This window comes from Lotus japonicus, chromosome 1 (assembly GCF_012489685.1).
Source record: "Lotus japonicus ecotype B-129 chromosome 1, LjGifu_v1.2".
Classification (NCBI taxonomy): domain Eukaryota; kingdom Viridiplantae; phylum Streptophyta; class Magnoliopsida; order Fabales; family Fabaceae; genus Lotus; species Lotus japonicus.
The window spans coordinates 68,176,763-68,194,217 of record NC_080041.1 but is presented as its reverse complement, the minus strand read 5'-3'; the positions used below and the strand labels follow the sequence as shown (position 1 = coordinate 68,194,217).

Sequence of the window (17,455 nt, the reverse complement as noted above, 5' to 3'; positions counted from 1 at the left end):
TCTCCTGGCCTCACATTTCACTCCACAGGTCAAGTTCTTTTTCCCCTTGTCTCGCTCGTCCATCACCGGCGGCTCATCCTCCTTCTGTGGTGGCTTGTTCTCCTTCACCGACGGCTCAAACCCGTTTCTCCTTGCTTCCTTGTTTCTGATCAACGGTATGAGTGGTCTCTACTCTCTATCACTATCTATTATGTTGCTATTTCTTTTGGCTAGAGGAATTCTTCGTCTCCTACTATACTGTTGGTATTTGTTGTGATAGGGCTTTTCAAAGAGAGGAGGTGGAGCACAACACAAGGAATGATTATTTTGAGTTTATCTTTTGCTACATGTAGCAATTAGAGGGGGTGATGGTTTCTTGGATTATTAGGAATGGGATTTGTATTTTCCTTCTCCCATGCGTGTTTTTGGTGCTTGTAGCTAGTTTAAAATTCTTGATCCAAACTACACTCATTGCCCAATAAATGACGAGTGGAATAGGGCGGAGAAAATGTGTGAATTTTTTAGGCCATTTTATTGCATAACTAACTTGATCTCCGGCACATCTTACCAAACTTCTTATCTATATTTCACACATGTATGGAGAATTGAATGTTTGTTGAATGAAAATGCCAAGAGTGATGATTTGGTAATTAAAAGCATGGCGGAGAATATGATGATCAAGTTTACCAAATATTGGAGTGATTATAGTGTCATTCTTTCAATTGCTACAATTTTCGATCCAAGGATGAAACTTGACGGCCTTCGATTTTACTATTCAAATCTTGATCCCTTTACTTGTGAAAGTAAGCTTAATAATATCAAAGTGAAGATGTTCAAGCTTTATGATGAGTATGTGAAGACATGGTCTAGTGAATCGACCGCATCAAGTTCTCATGTTGATCCACAAAGCCAACAAAATGCCAACATGATAGTTGCTGATTATGATCCTATATATGTAAGTTTTGTTACACATTTAATATATGTTTTATGTTTAGTTTGTCATTATTATTTATATATTCATCTTGGTCACTTTGTTTTACTTTTCTTTTCATGTCTTAGGAATATATTGATCACTTGAATCAAAATGATGACCCTGGAAGATCTGAGTTGGAAGCTTATTTGAATGAGTGAAACCTTGATCTAAAGTTTAATCCTAAATTGGATTTGTTGGGCTATTGGAGGGATTCCATTGATCGTTATCCAAACCTTTGTAGGATGGCATGTGAGGTGTTGAGCATTCCAATAACCACAGTTGCTAGTGAATCGACTTTTAGTATTGGTTCACGTGTTCTTAACAAATATCGTTCTTCCCTTCTTCCTGACAATGTTCAAGCAATCATTCTAACTCGTAACTAGTTAAAGGGCTTTGCCTTTGATAAATCAGGTAAATTAAATTCATTTACCATATTCTTGTTTTGTAAAATTATTACTTATGAGTTGTCATTAATTAAAACTTTTGTGATTGTAGATGAAAATCATGAAAATGATGAGAAGGAGGAGGAAGAAGAAGTTCTCTTTGAAGATGCAACTGTGCATGATTCTAATGTTGTTTAAACAACTATATTAGATTTGAAGTTGTTGTGTTTGTTATATTATTAAACAATGTTGGATGTTGATTTGTTAAATCATGTTAGATTTGGAATAGTTGTGTTTTAATTAAACTATATTTGATGTGGATTTGTAACCTATGTTATATTTGGAGTTTGAACTTGACCTATAATGTGTTAAACTAGTATTGTTAATTCAAATCCACTACCACTAGTATTAATACAGTATTTTACTTGTTTATGTGTTAATACAGTATTTTAATAACTTTTTTTATAACATTTTCTTTTTTCAAATATTTTTATCCAATTTTTCAGATTTCATTTATTTATGAAACATAACAAACGAGCCAGCCCGCGAGCCAACCTGCGAGTCGGGTTGGGTTCATATTTCTCTAGCTCGTCAAAATATGGGTTGGCCTGACCCAACCCGTTTCCAACCCAACCCGTGACGGGCTGGCCCGTATGGGTCGGGCCAGCCCATATTGACAGCTATAATCCTACCCCTCCGGCGGATTTGGAGGTGCTGCTACTAGCGGATAGGCTTAGTGTTTATCATCTTAGGCCTTAGTTTTGTTTCTCTTTGCGTCATCTAAAAAAAAAGTCATTCTTTATTTCACCCTCAAAGAAAGGAGAATATTTGGAATTTTCTCATCGTGAAATTGAATTATTTGATCAAGTACATTAACGCTATATGTTTGCTTCGATTCATTTTGCATAGAAATATTAGGAGGAGATTTATTTTGAGTGGGATACCCTGTCCATACAGCATGTTTGAATTTGTATGGAAAAGCGATCAGAAGGGAAAAATAACAGGTGGGTCCTGCACTTTTATTTTCCTCTCATCTATGCGATGCGATGAAAACTGGTTAAGTCTTGCAAATGTATATAAAAGTACATACATAACCTAGTTAATAACAAATTAAAAACTAAATTTTGTTGGATGAAGAGCACAAACTACACCAATAAGGTCCACATATCTTGCGGGTAGAGGGGGGCAAATCTTCTGATTTTCATTGCATCGGTTAATGAAGGCCAATCTCATACGTGAGAGTCAACTACTTACTAAACTATTTACCACATTCATTTGAAGCAGTGTTTTAAAACTCGGCTCGGTCATCGACTCGGTCGGGGTACTGAGTCACTGAGTCACTGGTCGGACCAGTGGGTCACTGGTTCGATTGCTTGACTCGGTGTATATTTGAAAATCATAAAAAATGTCCAATGCAATATATATTTAATATATAATTAATAAAATCTGTCTCCAATCAATAACATAGTAATGGTGCAGTGGTTAGGTTTCCTCCATATTTCCTCCATGGCTTGTGTTCGAACCCTCCTGGCAGCATTTTGAACATAATATCAAGTTTTTTTCCTACTACATACAAAATGTTTATAACTGGATTAAAAAAAAAACAATTTGAATGGCCCAATATGTTTAATAATTAGATAAACGGGCTTCCAAAAAAACAATTTGAATGGCCCAACGTCAACAAACTTAAAAAAAAATTAAAAAAGCATGAAAAGGGGGACTGGGCCGACTGGCATTGACCAAAAAAAAAAAGGTGACTCACCGGTTCAATCAAAAAACCGGCCGAGTCACCGAGTTTATGATCGAACCGGCCGGTTCTAAGCGGTTCAATCCGAGCGGCTTGCACCTCCGGTCTGAAGTGTGGCTCGGACCGGTCAGGTCACCGAGTCCCGGTCGGACCGGCCGGTCCGAGCCGAGTCTTAAAACACTGATTTGAAGTTTGATATATAAACTTTTAGAAGACTCATCATCATATAGGTAACGGAATTTTTAACAAATATACTTATAATTATGATATGTTATTAATTTTTGGGAAAAATCTTTTGAAAATGTCTTACCTTAAAATGTATTTAGAAAGTGAGATCAAGTGGGATTCAAGTGAGATTTGAAAACTGTTTTTTTTTTAACTGAATTTTTTTTGGTTTATGGACATATGAGTTGGGTAGTGAGAGGTCCAGTGATCGATTAAATTGAGTGCATAAACCGTTTTTAAATATTGGCCAAATTGGAAAACAACTTATTCAAACCGTTTTTTTTTTTTCCTTTTATTTTTAAAAATAGTTTTTAAAAACAAATTTTAAATACAAAAACTAAAACTCCAATCAAACAAGTCCATTTTGATATAATACTTATAAGCAATTTCATAGTTTCGAGAGGATTAACTTCATAATTAGCGGGTCAATTGTGAATATCTTGGTTAAATAAAAAATCTCATTTCATTGTCATGCTATCATTGTTATGCTAACTCATCATCATGCATGACCATGACAAGTTCTTCACATAAAAAAACCTTTCACCAAATGCACCACTTCAAAATCCCCAAAATTCCCCCCCCCCCCCCACATCCTTTTCTTCGATATCAGTTTCTCCTGCAATCTTCTGAAAAAACACCAAAACAAATTCAAATACGAATGAGTATAAAGGTAGACTGGTAAACTAGTAGAGTTATTCGTTTAAGATGTCAATAAGAGTTATTCATCTATTCAAATGTGTAATTCATTTAGCATGAGTATGTTCTTAATATGGATATAAATTATAAAGTGTTTAAATTCAGGGTCAATTTCGTGATATCCAAGATTTCTTTCCAGATAACCTAATCCCCATCTCATATATGGCCTAATCTTCTACATATGTGCCATTTTGGGATGATCCAATTGAGCCACTATATTGGGCCTTAGATATTTTGACTCCGAACATGATCCTTAGGTTTGGGCTAGGAATTCTCATTTTTTCACTCCGAATACACAGTTATTAGAACCTCTCCAAAATTGATTACCCACAATTCCTCAAAACGCCATAACTGCGAGCTATTGATTTTTTACCAATTGCAATTACCGATAGTCCTAAACCCCTATAAAATTGCCAAAAATGCATCAACCATGCATAACCATTAAACACGAACTATACTATGATTTTGTTACCGCCACAATATGCATCATTTCTTGGATCACATAAAATTATTGATACTCCATCTTAGTGATATAGATAAAATTTGCCGCAAACTCTCAGCCATAAGATAATTTATGAGTTCACTACTAGACTAGTAGTAATGTTTAGAAGATAAAAAGTGCAGAAAGAGAAGTAGTGAAAATGGGTTCTACCCTTTTATAATAGTGTGTCTGCACAATAATTGTTAGCTCCAAGCCTCCAAGAGTCATATTAAACTGAGTATTGAATATTAATTTTTAAAACATATAGCAAGATCTTTAAGTTGGTGTCCTGTGGCATATGTTAAAAGTGGGTGTCATGTACTCCTAGTATATTTGAAATTAGCTCGGCATTTGAGACATGTCTATAGCTATATTCTAAAGCTAAAAAATCAACTCATTTTGAATTGAAAGTCATTCTCTATATTTTTCACTCTCAAAACTAAAGAACTGTCTTTGGCTCAATAAAACAAAAGAACATGGGAAATGAGAATATTTGGAATTTTCTCATCATGAAAATGAAATTGAATTATTTAATCAAAGTACATTAACATTATGTTTGCTTCGAGTCATTTTGCATGGAAATATTAGGAGGAGAGTTATTTTGAGTAGAATGCCCGTTCTCATACATGTTTAGGAAAAATTATTTTAAATGTCTTAATTTAGAAAGTGAGATGACGTGGGATGTAAGTGAGATTTGTTAGGAGAAGTATCATTGTTCTGTATTTTATTTTTAATATTGAAAATAAAAGAATTTGTTGTCACAACTTGTTTTTAAAAATAATTGGATCTCATTTTGTAACCAAAAAAAATAATTATCATTTTAAAAAATAACAGTTCAAGATGTTTTTTGTTCACAAATTATAATTTTTTTTAATATTGAAAACATCACATTCAAACAGTTTTTTCTTCTTTTATTCTCAAAAATAGTTTCTAAAAACAGTTTTAAATACAAAAAACTAAAACCATAATCAAATAAGCTTATTGAAAAATTACATACCCACTTAAAGTGAAGTCTCAACACGATTAATCTCATAATTATCCGTGGTAAAAAATCCCCACTTCATTGTCATGTATGTCAACTCTTCACAAAAAAATAAAAACTCTTCACAATGCATGACCAAGGCAAATTCATCACATAAAAAACCTTTCACCAAATTCACCACTTCAAAATCCCCAAAATACCCCCACATCCCTTTCTTCAATTTCAGCTTCTCCCGCAATCTTCCTGAAAACACCCAAAAAATTCAAATCACCCGCTCCCAATTTCACCATTTTCAAAATCCCTCCCTCCTTCCACCCTCTCTATATAAACCCCTCAACCCCCTTTCTCAAATTCATCATCTTCTTCAAACCCTCACCGCCACAAACCACTCCATCATCTTCAATCTTAACAATGCCTTCAATTCCAGAAGAGCCTCTTCTCGCTCCAAACCCAGACCGATTCTGCATGTTCCCAATCCAATACCCACAGATCTGGGAAATGTACAAGAAAGCCGAAGCCTCCTTCTGGACCGCCGAAGAAGTCGATCTCTCATCCGATCTCCGCCACTGGGACTCCCTCACAGACGGCGAACGCCACTTCATCACCCACGTCCTCGCCTTCTTCGCCGCCTCCGACGGGATAGTCCTCGAAAATCTCGCCGGAAGGTTCATGAAAGAAGTCCAATCCGCCGAGGCACGCGCCTTCTATGGGTTCCAGATCGCCATCGAAAACATCCACTCCGAGATGTACAGCCTCCTGTTGGAAACCTACATCAAGGACTCCGCCGAGAAATCCAACCTCTTCCGCGCCGTCGACACCATCCCCTGCGTCAAGAAGAAAGCGGACTGGGCGTTGAAATGGATCGACGCGACGGACTCCTTCGCGGAGCGCCTCGTCGCGTTTGCGTGCGTGGAAGGGATCTTCTTCTCCGGGAGCTTCTGTGCGATTTTCTGGCTGAAGAAACGCGGTCTCATGCCGGGGCTCACGTTTTCCAACGAGTTGATTTCACGTGACGAGGGGCTTCACTGTGATTTTGCTTGTTTGTTGTACTCGTTGCTGAGGACGAAGCTTAGCGAGGAGCGTGTGAAGGGGATTGTGTGTGATGCGGTGGAGATTGAGAGGGAGTTTGTGTGCGACGCGCTGCCGTGCCGGTTGGTGGGGATGAATGGGGATTTGATGAGTCAGTATATTGAGTTTGTGGCGGATCGGTTGTTGGGTGAGCTTGGGTGTGGGAAGGTGTATGGTGTGCAGAATCCGTTTGATTGGATGGAGATGATTTCGTTGCAGGGGAAGACTAACTTCTTTGAGAAGCGCGTTGGAGAGTATCAGAAGGCTTCTGTTATGTCTAGCTTGAATGGGAATGGTGGGGGTGCTCATGTGTTCAAGATGGATGAGGATTTCTGAATTGTTTATCTCTTTTATTATGATGATGTTGTGTTGTCTGATAATGATAACATTACCTTAATGTTATTAGGTTAGGTTTCAGTGTATTTACATTGTGTTCCATGTTTGATCAATGAAAAAATGCCTTCATTTTCTAGCAATATACTGAGCCAAATGTTATGATTCATTGTGATTTGTGACAAACTTGGGTTTTCCAATTTTGAAACCAGATTTGAAGAACTTAGAACTGGTTTTTGAACTAGATTAGTTTCAAAATTGGTTGTTAAACTTGAGTTGCTTTCAGAAATCCAATTTCAAAAACAGATTTTGCTTTCCAAACCAAACACCCGATTTGCTTTAAAATGCCAGACCAGTTTGAAAACTTGCCTAACCTGGGTTGAAATTGGTTAACCAAAATCTAAACCGGTTTTGGAGGAAAGTGGTCTGATTCAAGGTAAAATCCTGATTTAACCACCTTAAACTTTAGGGCTAAACGTTTGCCCTCCTTTTGAAGGCTCGGTTAATCTTAATATAGTCAAAATCAAGTTGAAACTTTCTTTATACAGGGCATCACTAACAAAATGGCAGGATTGATGCAGTATTACGCCATGTGGTTATCATAGGACTATACATTGGAAATTTACTTATCCGTTAATTATCAATTATCATTTGTCTCTTAAGCTACAACTTCACTATAAGGGTGGCCTGAGAGTGTTTCTTGGAGCACTGATCCAAGGGGTATCAGCAATGGCAAATCTCCACAGTGCATTTACATGCTCAGGCAAAGCGTATTGGATACCAACACGTGGACCGACCAATATGTTCTCTGGTTCTGGACCATCTAAGAGTTCCAAACCACCTGCATCAGATACACATTTCCCTTTTGTGAAACCATTAAAGCATTAATATCCATTTGCCAAACATTCAGGAAGCTGGAACTTATAAGCTTACCAGGTGTATAAAGAGGATGATTGGACCATTCCGTTGAAAGACCCAGTGCCTGACCAACCTAAAATTTGAGAGAACAGTCAGATTAATCTAAAAAAACTAAGGTGATCCTTATTAGTTCAGTTCCAGCTTTCAATGAAGTTATCAGATTCTCAATAAAATTTTGCGAAGATTGATGCAAGTCATTGGAGCTAGTCTGTATTTTATGAACAGAACAAATTCCTATATTGACTAGTTGATGATAAATTGGTAATGCATTAAAATGTAGATAACTTTGATTTGATAAGTCAAATGGTAATGCAAATTTCCTGAAAAGCATAAAAAACATATGAAAAGGAGGGAGGAAAAAAAAACTAACCTTCCCTGGACCGGTAAGAAGAATAGGTTTGTCAGTTTTCTGGCCTCGGCGCTGTTGAATGACATCCAAGCCTGTGATGTTATGGGATATAATAAAACCATTCTATAAATAATTTTATGCAAGGTTTCCTTATCATGAAAGCTAACAAAGAGACTTAAAGATTTGATTAAACTGTCACTGACCCAAGGGGGAAATAATAATGATAGGTTATTGTAACACCAATGCTGAACTTCTACTGAGAGCCCTAACATTCCAATTAGTCCAGCCAGCTTCCTGATTTGGCTTTGTCATAAGAGTAGTAGTTAACATACATTTTGTTCACACACATCACTGGAAAGCCACTATATGACACTCTGGATTCAAGGGCAACAGTTTTCAAATATTCCAGTTTGTACACAGCCGGAATAAGCTAAGCTTTACAAACTGGTTTATCATTTTGCAAGCTATAAAACCATTATTACTCAAGCAACAACCTCTTAATTTTTTTTTCTTTTCTATTTCCCTTTTCAAGAGAAATATGAGCAGGGAATTCTTGGTGCAACTATTGGAGTTGCTATGTGAATATAAGGTAACGTTGTCTACAACAGATCAGCAAAGGGTCTAAGTCTAACCCATTGGAAGACACAACTATAAAAGGAGCTTTAGAGAACGAGGTTGGCTTTCAAGAATAAGTCATTGACAAGAAATGGAAGATATAGTTATGACTTTTATCTATTCATCCATAAACTGAATCTATAGCACAATAAGCATCTAAAGAACCCTAAAGGACACCTGGCTTTTCAGTCTAGTGGATTTTGAAATTAATAGGTAAGGGACTATAACTGCGTTTGATTAGCTTACATCAATAAACACTTATGAAATGCATGTTTATTCATAGACTAATTTGAAAAACTTAATGAAGTGAGCTCAAAAGTCAAAAGAGCTTATAGGTAGGTCATGAGCTATTTTTAGAAACTTAGCTAAACATCTGATTGTGTTGTAAAATAAGCTAATTCAAACACACCAAAAAGCACTAAGTTACAAAAGAGAAGGTAAGCAAGGCACGATAGATGGGCTAAACACCAAAACACAACAATTACAAGAATGGTTCATTTGCAGTATACTATGAATGACTATGCTAATGAGCATTACCACTAATCGGAGCACAAGAACGAATCAAAACAGCAGCTCCAGCTCCTCCCTTATCAGCAACAATATTCAGCATCATGTGGAGACCATAGCAAAGATAAACATAGGCATGTCCACCCGGCCCAAACTGCAAAACATGAACAACCACACACCAACACCACTCCATAAATCCTCACATAATAATCAATACCTTCAACAAAAAGAGTGAAGAGAACAAAAGGGAGCATGATCTTACAACAGGAGCAGTTCTCGGAGTAACACCAAATCGACCATGACAAGCTGAATCATTAGGTCTATACGCTTCAACCTGTTAATCAGTATTTCTATTTCATTTCATTCCTCAGTAAATCACAAATGCAAACCAAACAAAACTACAAATTTCAAATGTTAATCAATGTAACCCTCTTCCTCTACCCTAGTCCATTTTTCCCCCTTTTGATTTTCCAATTTGAGATTCATGACATTCAATGTCGTACCTCGGTAATCTGAAGAACGACGTCGTCGCGGCGGAGAAACTTTCCGAGCAAACGAGGAGCGAGGTCCAGAGCATCGATTTGGAAGAAGTCGCGGGGCACTGGTGGTTGGGGTTTAGCGGTGAGCTTGAGTGATTTGGAACGCCGTGTTTTCTCCGCCGGTTCGGTTGGTGGAAGCGGTTCTGCGACTCGCTTGAACCGCTTCTTTGGCGCCATGGCGCTGCCACGGAAGCAGAATGATTCAAATAAAGATGATTGGGAAGTTGAGTCGCGCTCGAATGTGGTTTTTGTGAGTGTGGTCCGTGTGAAAGACAATGCATTCCGCATAGTTGCATGTGCAAATGCAAATGCAATGTTGTGAGACATTGATTGAATCATTCATATTCCATTTTTATCCATTTCAATTTCACTCATTTTTATTCCTTTCAAAAAATAAAATTCACTCATTTTTATTACTATATCACTATAATCATTTCACATCATTAAACAATGTAAATAACTTAAAGACATCCAAGGATCCAACTTTTATTGCAGTTTATAACTTGTCAGAACTTTTATAACGGCAAAAAACCATCACATTGTGAGTGTTTAATAGTGAGTGGACTACACTGTTCAAAGGTTCACCAATTTTTTTATTTTTTTCTTCTTATATTTCACCTCACTCCATATCTTTTTCACACAAGAATGAGTGGAGTGAGTGTGAAAGAGACATCAATTTTTTTTAAACCAACTAAGTAAGTCCCTTAGAAAGTGTTTGGTTTAATCCTAAAATTACAATCACATCATTTCCATCCAAAAAAGTAATGGAACCATCTGTTTAAATTGATTTAATGTGCTTTCGCTCTTAGGAGAATGCTCATACAGAGACACTCTTAAAGTATGTTTGGTTGAGATGGAGGAAGCCTCGTGTTGGGTGGGTAAAGTGCAACATCGACAGAGCAATGAAGCTTGATAATACAAAGGTGTCATTGGGGATGCAAATGGAGATTGAGTCTTGAGATTTTGTAATAATTTAGGTACTTCGAAGTTCGAACCCTCTTCTTGTAGAGGTATGTGCCATCCGTTCGTTGGTCCAACTCATTTGGATCATAATTTCTCGCACATCATCATCGGAAGTGATTCGATAGAGGCAATCCACCTAGTCTCTTCAGATTGTGACCAAAACCATCCTTACGTGGAGGTTATTAGCCATATTAGGCATGGGTTGTCCATTCATGGAGATATTGATTTTTCTTATGCACCTGGGGAGTTTAATTTAGTCACTAATTGGCTTGCTAACTATGCTTTTTTTTGTTTGTTTTGGATTCATATTTTCCCCTCCTTATTTGGGGCTGTCACCGTTTACTTAGGATTGATGTAGGAGGTGATTTTACCGCTTAGCCGTTTGAGCTGTGTTTTTCTCGGGGCATAACCCCATCATATAATAAGAAATAACTTTTACTTTTAACGCAACTTTAATACAAACACAACTTAGTGCCTGTTTGGCATCCCGTTAGAAACGTGGTGTTTGAATTAACGTGATTTTGGCAACGTGATTTTAGTAAAATTGTGTTTGAATAAAAGTGATTTATGTTTGGATGATTTGTAGCAAACGTGATTATGAAAAAATGAGTATTGTTTGGGTGATATTGATCAAACTCAAGTTTTGGTGATATTAAATATAATTTTTAAAGAAATAATGCAATTTAGTTAGGGGAAAAAATATCTAAAACTCAGTTTTGAATATTGCAATTTGGTTATTTTGATAAGCCACCCAAAAGTTAACCATATACAAAGAGGAAAAACGAAAACATAGAAAAACAGAGGATAAAGACACAAAACAATAGTAACACGACCTAACAACAACATGTAGCAGAGGAACTATAGTCCACGGAGAAGCTCTGTTCTTGACACCCACCAATTTTATGCATTGAATATTGCAAATTGGTGAGCCAATCTTCCTCTCCAACGGATGATGTTGAAAAAAACTTGACGGACCAAAATAAGATGGAAAATGAACAAAGAAACAGAGCAAGCGAACAGATCTGAACCAGAGCCGCACAGATCTGGTGATTTGGTGCTTGCCAGCAACGGTCCAACGCAAACGTCAAACGCCACCGCTCCGATTTCTCGCTTCTCGTTCAACGCCGTTTTGGAGCCGAAATGCGTTGATGCGTTTTCAGAAACGCGAAACCAAACAGGTAAAGAACAGAGGTGAACCACGTTACTGCAAAAGCAACGCGCGTTAGGTGTTTTCAACGCTATACCAAACAGGCCCTTAGCAGTTAGCATGTGACTTTTTAAATTCCAGAAGAATGCAAAATAAATTTTTTTCCCCAGAAATAGTTTACTTTATTTTTTCACATCCAATATTATATTTATTTGCTTACTATTTATTGACATTAAGTTATAAATATAGATTTTGAAAATAACTAGCGTTTCTGGGAGATTAAAGTGTTGCGTATGTTGAAATGCAACTTCAAATGAAATTAGACTACCCCTTTAAGATTCGTTCAGTTAAAATTGATGACAAATTCAGGCGTACCTAATTGCACAAATTAGCATTCGAGGGACAAAAATCACTCATTTTAAACATAAGATAAGAGTCAAATCACACAATCATGATAAATATGGGAAGAGAAGTACAATTAAGCCAATTAAAAATTGAACTTAATGTTCCAAAATCAGTCATTGTATGCATAATAAATTATCATTTATCCAACTACTTCTCTGTTCCTATCTTAATTAGTATAAAAGTTCAAGAAATAAAAGCAAAAAATTATACTCTCTCCGTTCCCTATTATAAGTCACTTTTTTTTGAAAAAAAATTGTTGCAAAATATAAGTCACTTTCTAATATTTATGAAGCATTAAATAATTTCTTTCCAAGTTCACCCTCATATTTAATATGAAAGAGATGATAAACTTTAGAAGTATTAACTTGGAGAGAGAAAATCATATGAAAGTAAATAAGGGTAATCTAGGAAAGGAAATCATTTTCTTTACAAATTTATTACTACTAACTACTTTTCTTAATCTAAGAGAATTAGTTATTTGTGACTTATATATAGGAATATAGGAACAGAGGGAGTAAAATTTAAGCGTCTATGAAATGCCTAGCACAAATACATAACAAACACATTTATGATATGACATGACTACTAATTTGAAGTGTCCTTAGGTTCAAACTTCCAATGAGTATGTGTTTGGATGTATGAAGGGTTGTTTTAGTTGAATGCTACTAAAGCTTTTCTATTACATTAGGATCTGAGTGACACAAGTATCACAACAAGAGAATCTCTGATTACAAAATACAGCTCCACCTACCTTTTCTCAATACTATAAAGTATATCATCCAAAATACTGTGGGACTGCATTTCAGTGTTTACCTATATATTAGCAGCATTTATTGCCAACTCAACAGTCATTCCTATCACTGGAACATTGAACAATGACCATATTATTTAGTATATTCACATAATCAATTGTACAAAGGATGATGTTTATGAAAAAACAGAATACTGAAATAGAGACAACATATATAGATAGATATCGTAGCAGATATGAATGACAAATTTTGCCAATACAATGTTGTTTACATATAGCATTAGCCTAAAAAGATTGATAATTATGACAGTAATCCAATTATTTATTGAATCAACCTAAGTTCCAGTTGCCTATCTTTACAAAATGATCTGTAGTGCGTATGTAACAAATGCCAACATTGATATAACTGGAGTTTGAACATGCATCTTTTTGAAAATAATTCAACCCCCTAGTATGTTTCTCACTATATTCCTTAAAAACAAAATGTGCTTGTTCCTTTCCAACATTTTCAGCCAGAGAGATAATTACAATATACTAAGCATTCACAAATACTAATAAACCGGATGTTATAAAATCCCTAAAATAAAAAACTCTTAAATAAAATCAAATTACCAAAGCAACCAAGTTTTCAACACGCTGTTTTGCAAGTTGGAATATGACTACTGTTTGTGCTTGAGAATGAGTGAAAGCAATCACCCAATTAATAAGCTCGACTATTCATGTGTTGCTATCCTACCATTAAAGTAACAAAATAAGGCTTCACTCTTCAATTCTAGAGACTGAGCTAACAGAAAATAAAAAAGAAGCACCTTCATTACCTTAGACAAGTATAAAATATATTGGATTGTAAGGCAAGTATCTTGATACTTGATTCACCTGTGGCTTTACTTATACTGCCACAAGGCAAAAATTCAAGCACTCTGCAAGTGAGAAAAGATAGTAAACCAGAATACAAGAGAATGCAGAAACCAGATCTTCAGACACCCATTTTCATTCAACCAATACAAAATCTATGATACAGATAAACAATCGCTGAAAGCACAGCTTGCAAAAGTTGCCGAAAACACTAACTAAATCCGAAAACACTAACTAAATCATCAGATACTTACGTGTGTATCACTCACATCTGCATCCAATCAGAATATTAATAGCTTTACATCCGCGACAAACTACCTTGCAGACCATAAAAAATGACCACCTGAAGAGAAAGAGAAGGTCACTTTCTCCATAGAAAACATTGCCAGGGGGATGGGAGAGAGAGAGAGAGAGAGTAAGAGGCCCCATACTTACTGTCAAACAATGACCTATAGAATGTTTGGTCTGAAGGAAGTGAGCACCAATAGACTTGTTCCACGCAAACACACAATGGAAGTCAGGAAGTTGCAAATCTTTGTTAATGTGTTATCTTCTTGAAGAAACAATGCTTCAACCTCGCCCTCAGTCTTATTCACAAATCTCCTACATGCTAGGACTCAACCGCCCATAAAACTCATTGAAGTCAAGACGGAAAAAGAGAAACTTTAGATCAACATGCTGCTGTACAGGCAACTGGGAAATGAATTCCTCTTGCAATGATGAGTAATCCGTAGCAATTGCATCCAGATCTTGTTCCATATTTCGAAGAAATTCACCAGCACGTTGTGTTAGGGCTTTTCTCCCATCAGCAATCCAGGATCCTTGTTCCCCAGACTCATCATTTAGCTGCTTTCGTGATTTTTTCTGGTCTCGAGAGGATCGGGAGGATTCTGTGATTCTGAAACAAACACATCGTAAAATGTAAAACATAGCAAAGTATTTATTTTAGGGGGCTGGAGGGGTAGGGGATCAAATGTCAAACATAGCAAAGTATTTATTTTGGGGGGGGGGGGGGGGGGGATAGGAGAGTGAGGGGAATGCGTAGAGAAGAAAAAGTAAGATCAATACCTTGCTTGCAATTCATGAATACCTTCATACAACCGATCCGCATGGCTGCGAAAACGTAATATAAGGTCAAATATTACCAATAGTGACTTGTAAAGGGATTGGGAAAGCTCTCCAAGGAGAGATTTCTCTACAATTGAATGCAGATATTTCTCGTGAGCTGCAAGTAGATCATCAAGATCCTTGGCTACTTCCATCTCACTTAACAAATCTGACCATGATACCTCCAAGACTTCAAACATAATATAGTATTGCAAGTTTGAAATAAAGTGATTAATTTCAACCCAAAGAACCTGGCAGCGCCTCAATGTTGAAACTAACTGCATCTTTACTGCATGTTGCAATCTGGTATAGGAACTAGAAGTAATACCGTTTGGTTTCATGGTTTTCCAGGCACCAATAAGTGCATGTTCCACTCTTTTAAGCTTCCACAGAAAATTAAAAATTCTTAGATACTTTGCCATTACAGACTCTGTGAACACAGTATCTAGTGGAACACTTGCATCATATTCAAGTGAAAACACATCCCAGCCCCTGTCTCCACTTTCATGTGGCATCATTTTGACCCTTAGCCTATCCAAAATGTCAGGATCATCATACTGAGCATTAGATGCCCGAATTGCAGTTTCCAGCAATCCCGCAAGTTTGAAAGAGCTTATAGTGTTAGCTGGCTCGGAAAGCTCAGGCCCAACAATATCCATCAGATATTGCACAAAATCACCCTGGCCGAGCAACAAATACCGCTTAATTGCAAGGCAGTGATCTTTGAATTTGTATCTCGTGTAAATCACATCTAACAGATGCTTGTCAATTCTTTTAGCAGCTTCATCCACCAACGACTCAAGGGTATCAGTCTCACCATAACCAAAACCACCCCTTCTCGCGGTGGCCCCTGTATCAGTGGCAACTTCATTTGCAGCATCAGCCCAGCCGCGATCCTCACAGCAAACACGAAGGAAATTAATGGACTTCCCAGTCCTCAAGATCCTCTGAGCAAGCGAAGACGGAATGAACGAGGGAAGCATCACCTCATGGAGCCTATACCCTTCTCTCCAAAGGGACTCAGCCTTCACAGGCTGCCCAACAATGAAAAACTCAGCAAAGATATCTTCCAACTCCCCTTCCAAAACCCATCTCCTCACCATCTCAAACAACGGAGAACAAACACGCTGCAGCAGCCTCTTCATGAACTCATGAACCAACGGATCACCATGCTGCGCGTGCAGGTGAATCGCACCAGCCATCGCCCCACCGCGCAAAATCTTACATTTATCAACCAAATCACTCATAAGCCTCATCTTCACCATTGGCTCCGCAAGCCAAACCGCCAATCTCCTCAGAGAAAGATAGTTCCCGGAGCTCGCCGATTCAGAAACCAAAGGAATCGGGTTCGAAGACTGAGCCTCAAGCACCGCCAAAAGCTTATAGTACTCACTCAGCTCATCCTGCAAAGCAGAACAAAAAGCCTGCCCAACTGTTCCAACATCTTCGGCCGGAAACCGATCCATACTCTGCCATATATACCCAGTAACCTTCTTAAACAACCCTCCTAGTTCACTAAGCTTATGAACCATGCTCCTAGTGGCCCTAGTGACCCTAATCGAATCCAATAAAGCGTAACAATTGTTGACAACATCGAATTTCACGTATTTACCTTCAACCCCTTGGCAGGCATAGAGCACGTCTTTCACCAGAGCCTCCTCGGAGACCTCATTTTCCTCCCTGACCAAATTCACAAACTCGCGAAACGCGATGTCGCGGCGATTCTCTGGATCCTTAGCGAGGAGCAAAACGCCGTCGTTGGGTCCCTCGTGGTGGTGGTTGGGAGGGATTGGGAGGGAGGGAAGAATGAGGGAGGGATGGAACTGGGTCTGAGCCAGTGCCTTGCGATCTTCTGCGAGGATCTCGAGGAGGTAGAGCAGGGCCCATTTGTTGTTAACAGTGGTGGCTCTGGCGGCGAACTTGGAGTATAAGTCGGCGAACGAGAGTGCGTCGGCGGAGCGGCCGTGAGTGGCGAGACGGCGTTTGATTTGTTCGGCGACGGCGGCGGCGTCGGGGGCGGAGAGAGAGGGGTTGAGGCGGCTGGAGAGGATGCGGAGGGCGTAGCGGAGGGGTTTTTGAAATTCCGGGGAGTTAGGGTTTAGTGGTGGTGAGTCGGCGGGGAGATTGTGGCGGAGGAGACGGTGGACGAGTTCCTTGACCAGATCTGGAAGCTTCTGCTGCTCTTCTTCTTCGTCCATGGTAATCGATCGTGGTTTCTGCACTGTGCAGGCTTTTCGAGTTAACTGCTTTTTTTTTTTTTTCTTTTCCTTTTTTGGTTGACGATGGGATTGTGATGATGAAAGAGAGTGAGAGAGGAGTGTGTTTTTTTTAATTTGATTGGGCGCGGAAAGGAATGAGGCCCGTTACTTTTTTGAAAAAGGCCTATTAACAGTAATCTTGGAATTGCTCAATGGCACTGCAGATAACAACAT

At 38.0% G+C, this 17,455-nt stretch overlaps 3 protein-coding genes across 6 annotated transcripts; 1 reads left to right on the top strand and 2 right to left on the bottom strand.

Moving 5' to 3' along the window:
* The first annotated feature begins 5,813 nt into the window (after positions 1-5,813).
* LOC130742465 (ribonucleoside-diphosphate reductase small chain-like) lies at positions 5,814-7,010 on the top strand. Its single transcript, XM_057594574.1, has one exon. The coding sequence runs from the start codon at positions 5,878-5,880 to the stop codon at positions 6,868-6,870; it is 993 nt and encodes a 330-aa protein (XP_057450557.1). The 5' UTR covers positions 5,814-5,877; the 3' UTR covers positions 6,871-7,010.
* A 371-nt stretch (positions 7,011-7,381) lies between these two features.
* On the bottom strand, positions 7,382-10,103 carry LOC130731986 (DNA-3-methyladenine glycosylase). The gene is made up of 6 exons (XM_057584132.1): positions 9,760-10,103; positions 9,519-9,590; positions 9,287-9,410; positions 8,156-8,226; positions 7,801-7,858; positions 7,382-7,708 (listed from the first exon to the last, which is right to left on the bottom strand). Exons 1-6 carry the CDS (start codon positions 10,081-10,083, stop codon positions 7,542-7,544), a joined length of 816 nt encoding a protein of 271 aa, XP_057440115.1. The 5' UTR covers positions 10,084-10,103; the 3' UTR covers positions 7,382-7,541.
* Positions 10,104-11,472: 1,369 nt separating this feature from the next.
* On the bottom strand, positions 11,473-17,366 carry LOC130742405 (gamma-tubulin complex component 3). 4 transcript variants are annotated; one of them, XM_057594525.1, is made up of 5 exons: positions 14,985-17,366; positions 14,352-14,814; positions 14,171-14,259; positions 13,124-13,170; positions 11,473-11,962 (listed from the first exon to the last, which is right to left on the bottom strand). In XM_057594525.1, exons 1-2 carry the CDS (start codon positions 17,219-17,221, stop codon positions 14,520-14,522), a joined length of 2,532 nt encoding a protein of 843 aa, XP_057450508.1. In that variant the 5' UTR covers positions 17,222-17,366; the 3' UTR covers positions 11,473-11,962; positions 13,124-13,170; positions 14,171-14,259; positions 14,352-14,519. The 4 variants fall into 4 exon arrangements, with proteins under 4 accessions (XP_057450508.1, XP_057450501.1, XP_057450515.1 ...); XM_057594518.1 differs by lacking the exon at positions 13,124-13,170; XM_057594532.1 differs by lacking the exons at positions 11,473-11,962; positions 13,124-13,170 and having other exon boundaries at positions 14,022-14,259; positions 14,348-14,814.
* Positions 17,367-17,455: the final 89 nt, after the last annotated feature.

What these genes read in the sequence shown, in the direction of transcription:
- LOC130742465 (XM_057594574.1), top strand. Translation starts at nt 5,878, where the DNA reads ATGCCTTCAATTCCAGAAGAGCCTCTTCTCGCTCCAAACCCAGACCGA.
- LOC130731986 (XM_057584132.1), bottom strand. Translation starts at nt 10,083, where the DNA reads ATGCGGAATGCATTGTCTTTCACACGGACCACACTCACAAAAACCACA. An exon ending in CTCCGAGAACTGCTCCTGTT is followed by an intron (nt 9,411 to 9,518) that starts GTAAGATCATGC and finishes CATGTTTTGCAG; the next exon opens with TTTGGGCCGGGTGGACATGC. An exon ending in TTCTTGTGCTCCGATTAGTG is followed by an intron (nt 8,227 to 9,286) that starts GTAATGCTCATT and finishes ATAACATCACAG; the next exon opens with GCTTGGATGTCATTCAACAG.
- LOC130742405 (XM_057594525.1), bottom strand. Translation starts at nt 17,221, where the DNA reads ATGGACGAAGAAGAAGAGCAGCAGAAGCTTCCAGATCTGGTCAAGGAA. An exon ending in ATTCATGAATTGCAAGCAAG is followed by an intron (nt 14,815 to 14,984) that starts GTATTGATCTTA and finishes TGTTTGTTTCAG; the next exon opens with AATCACAGAATCCTCCCGAT.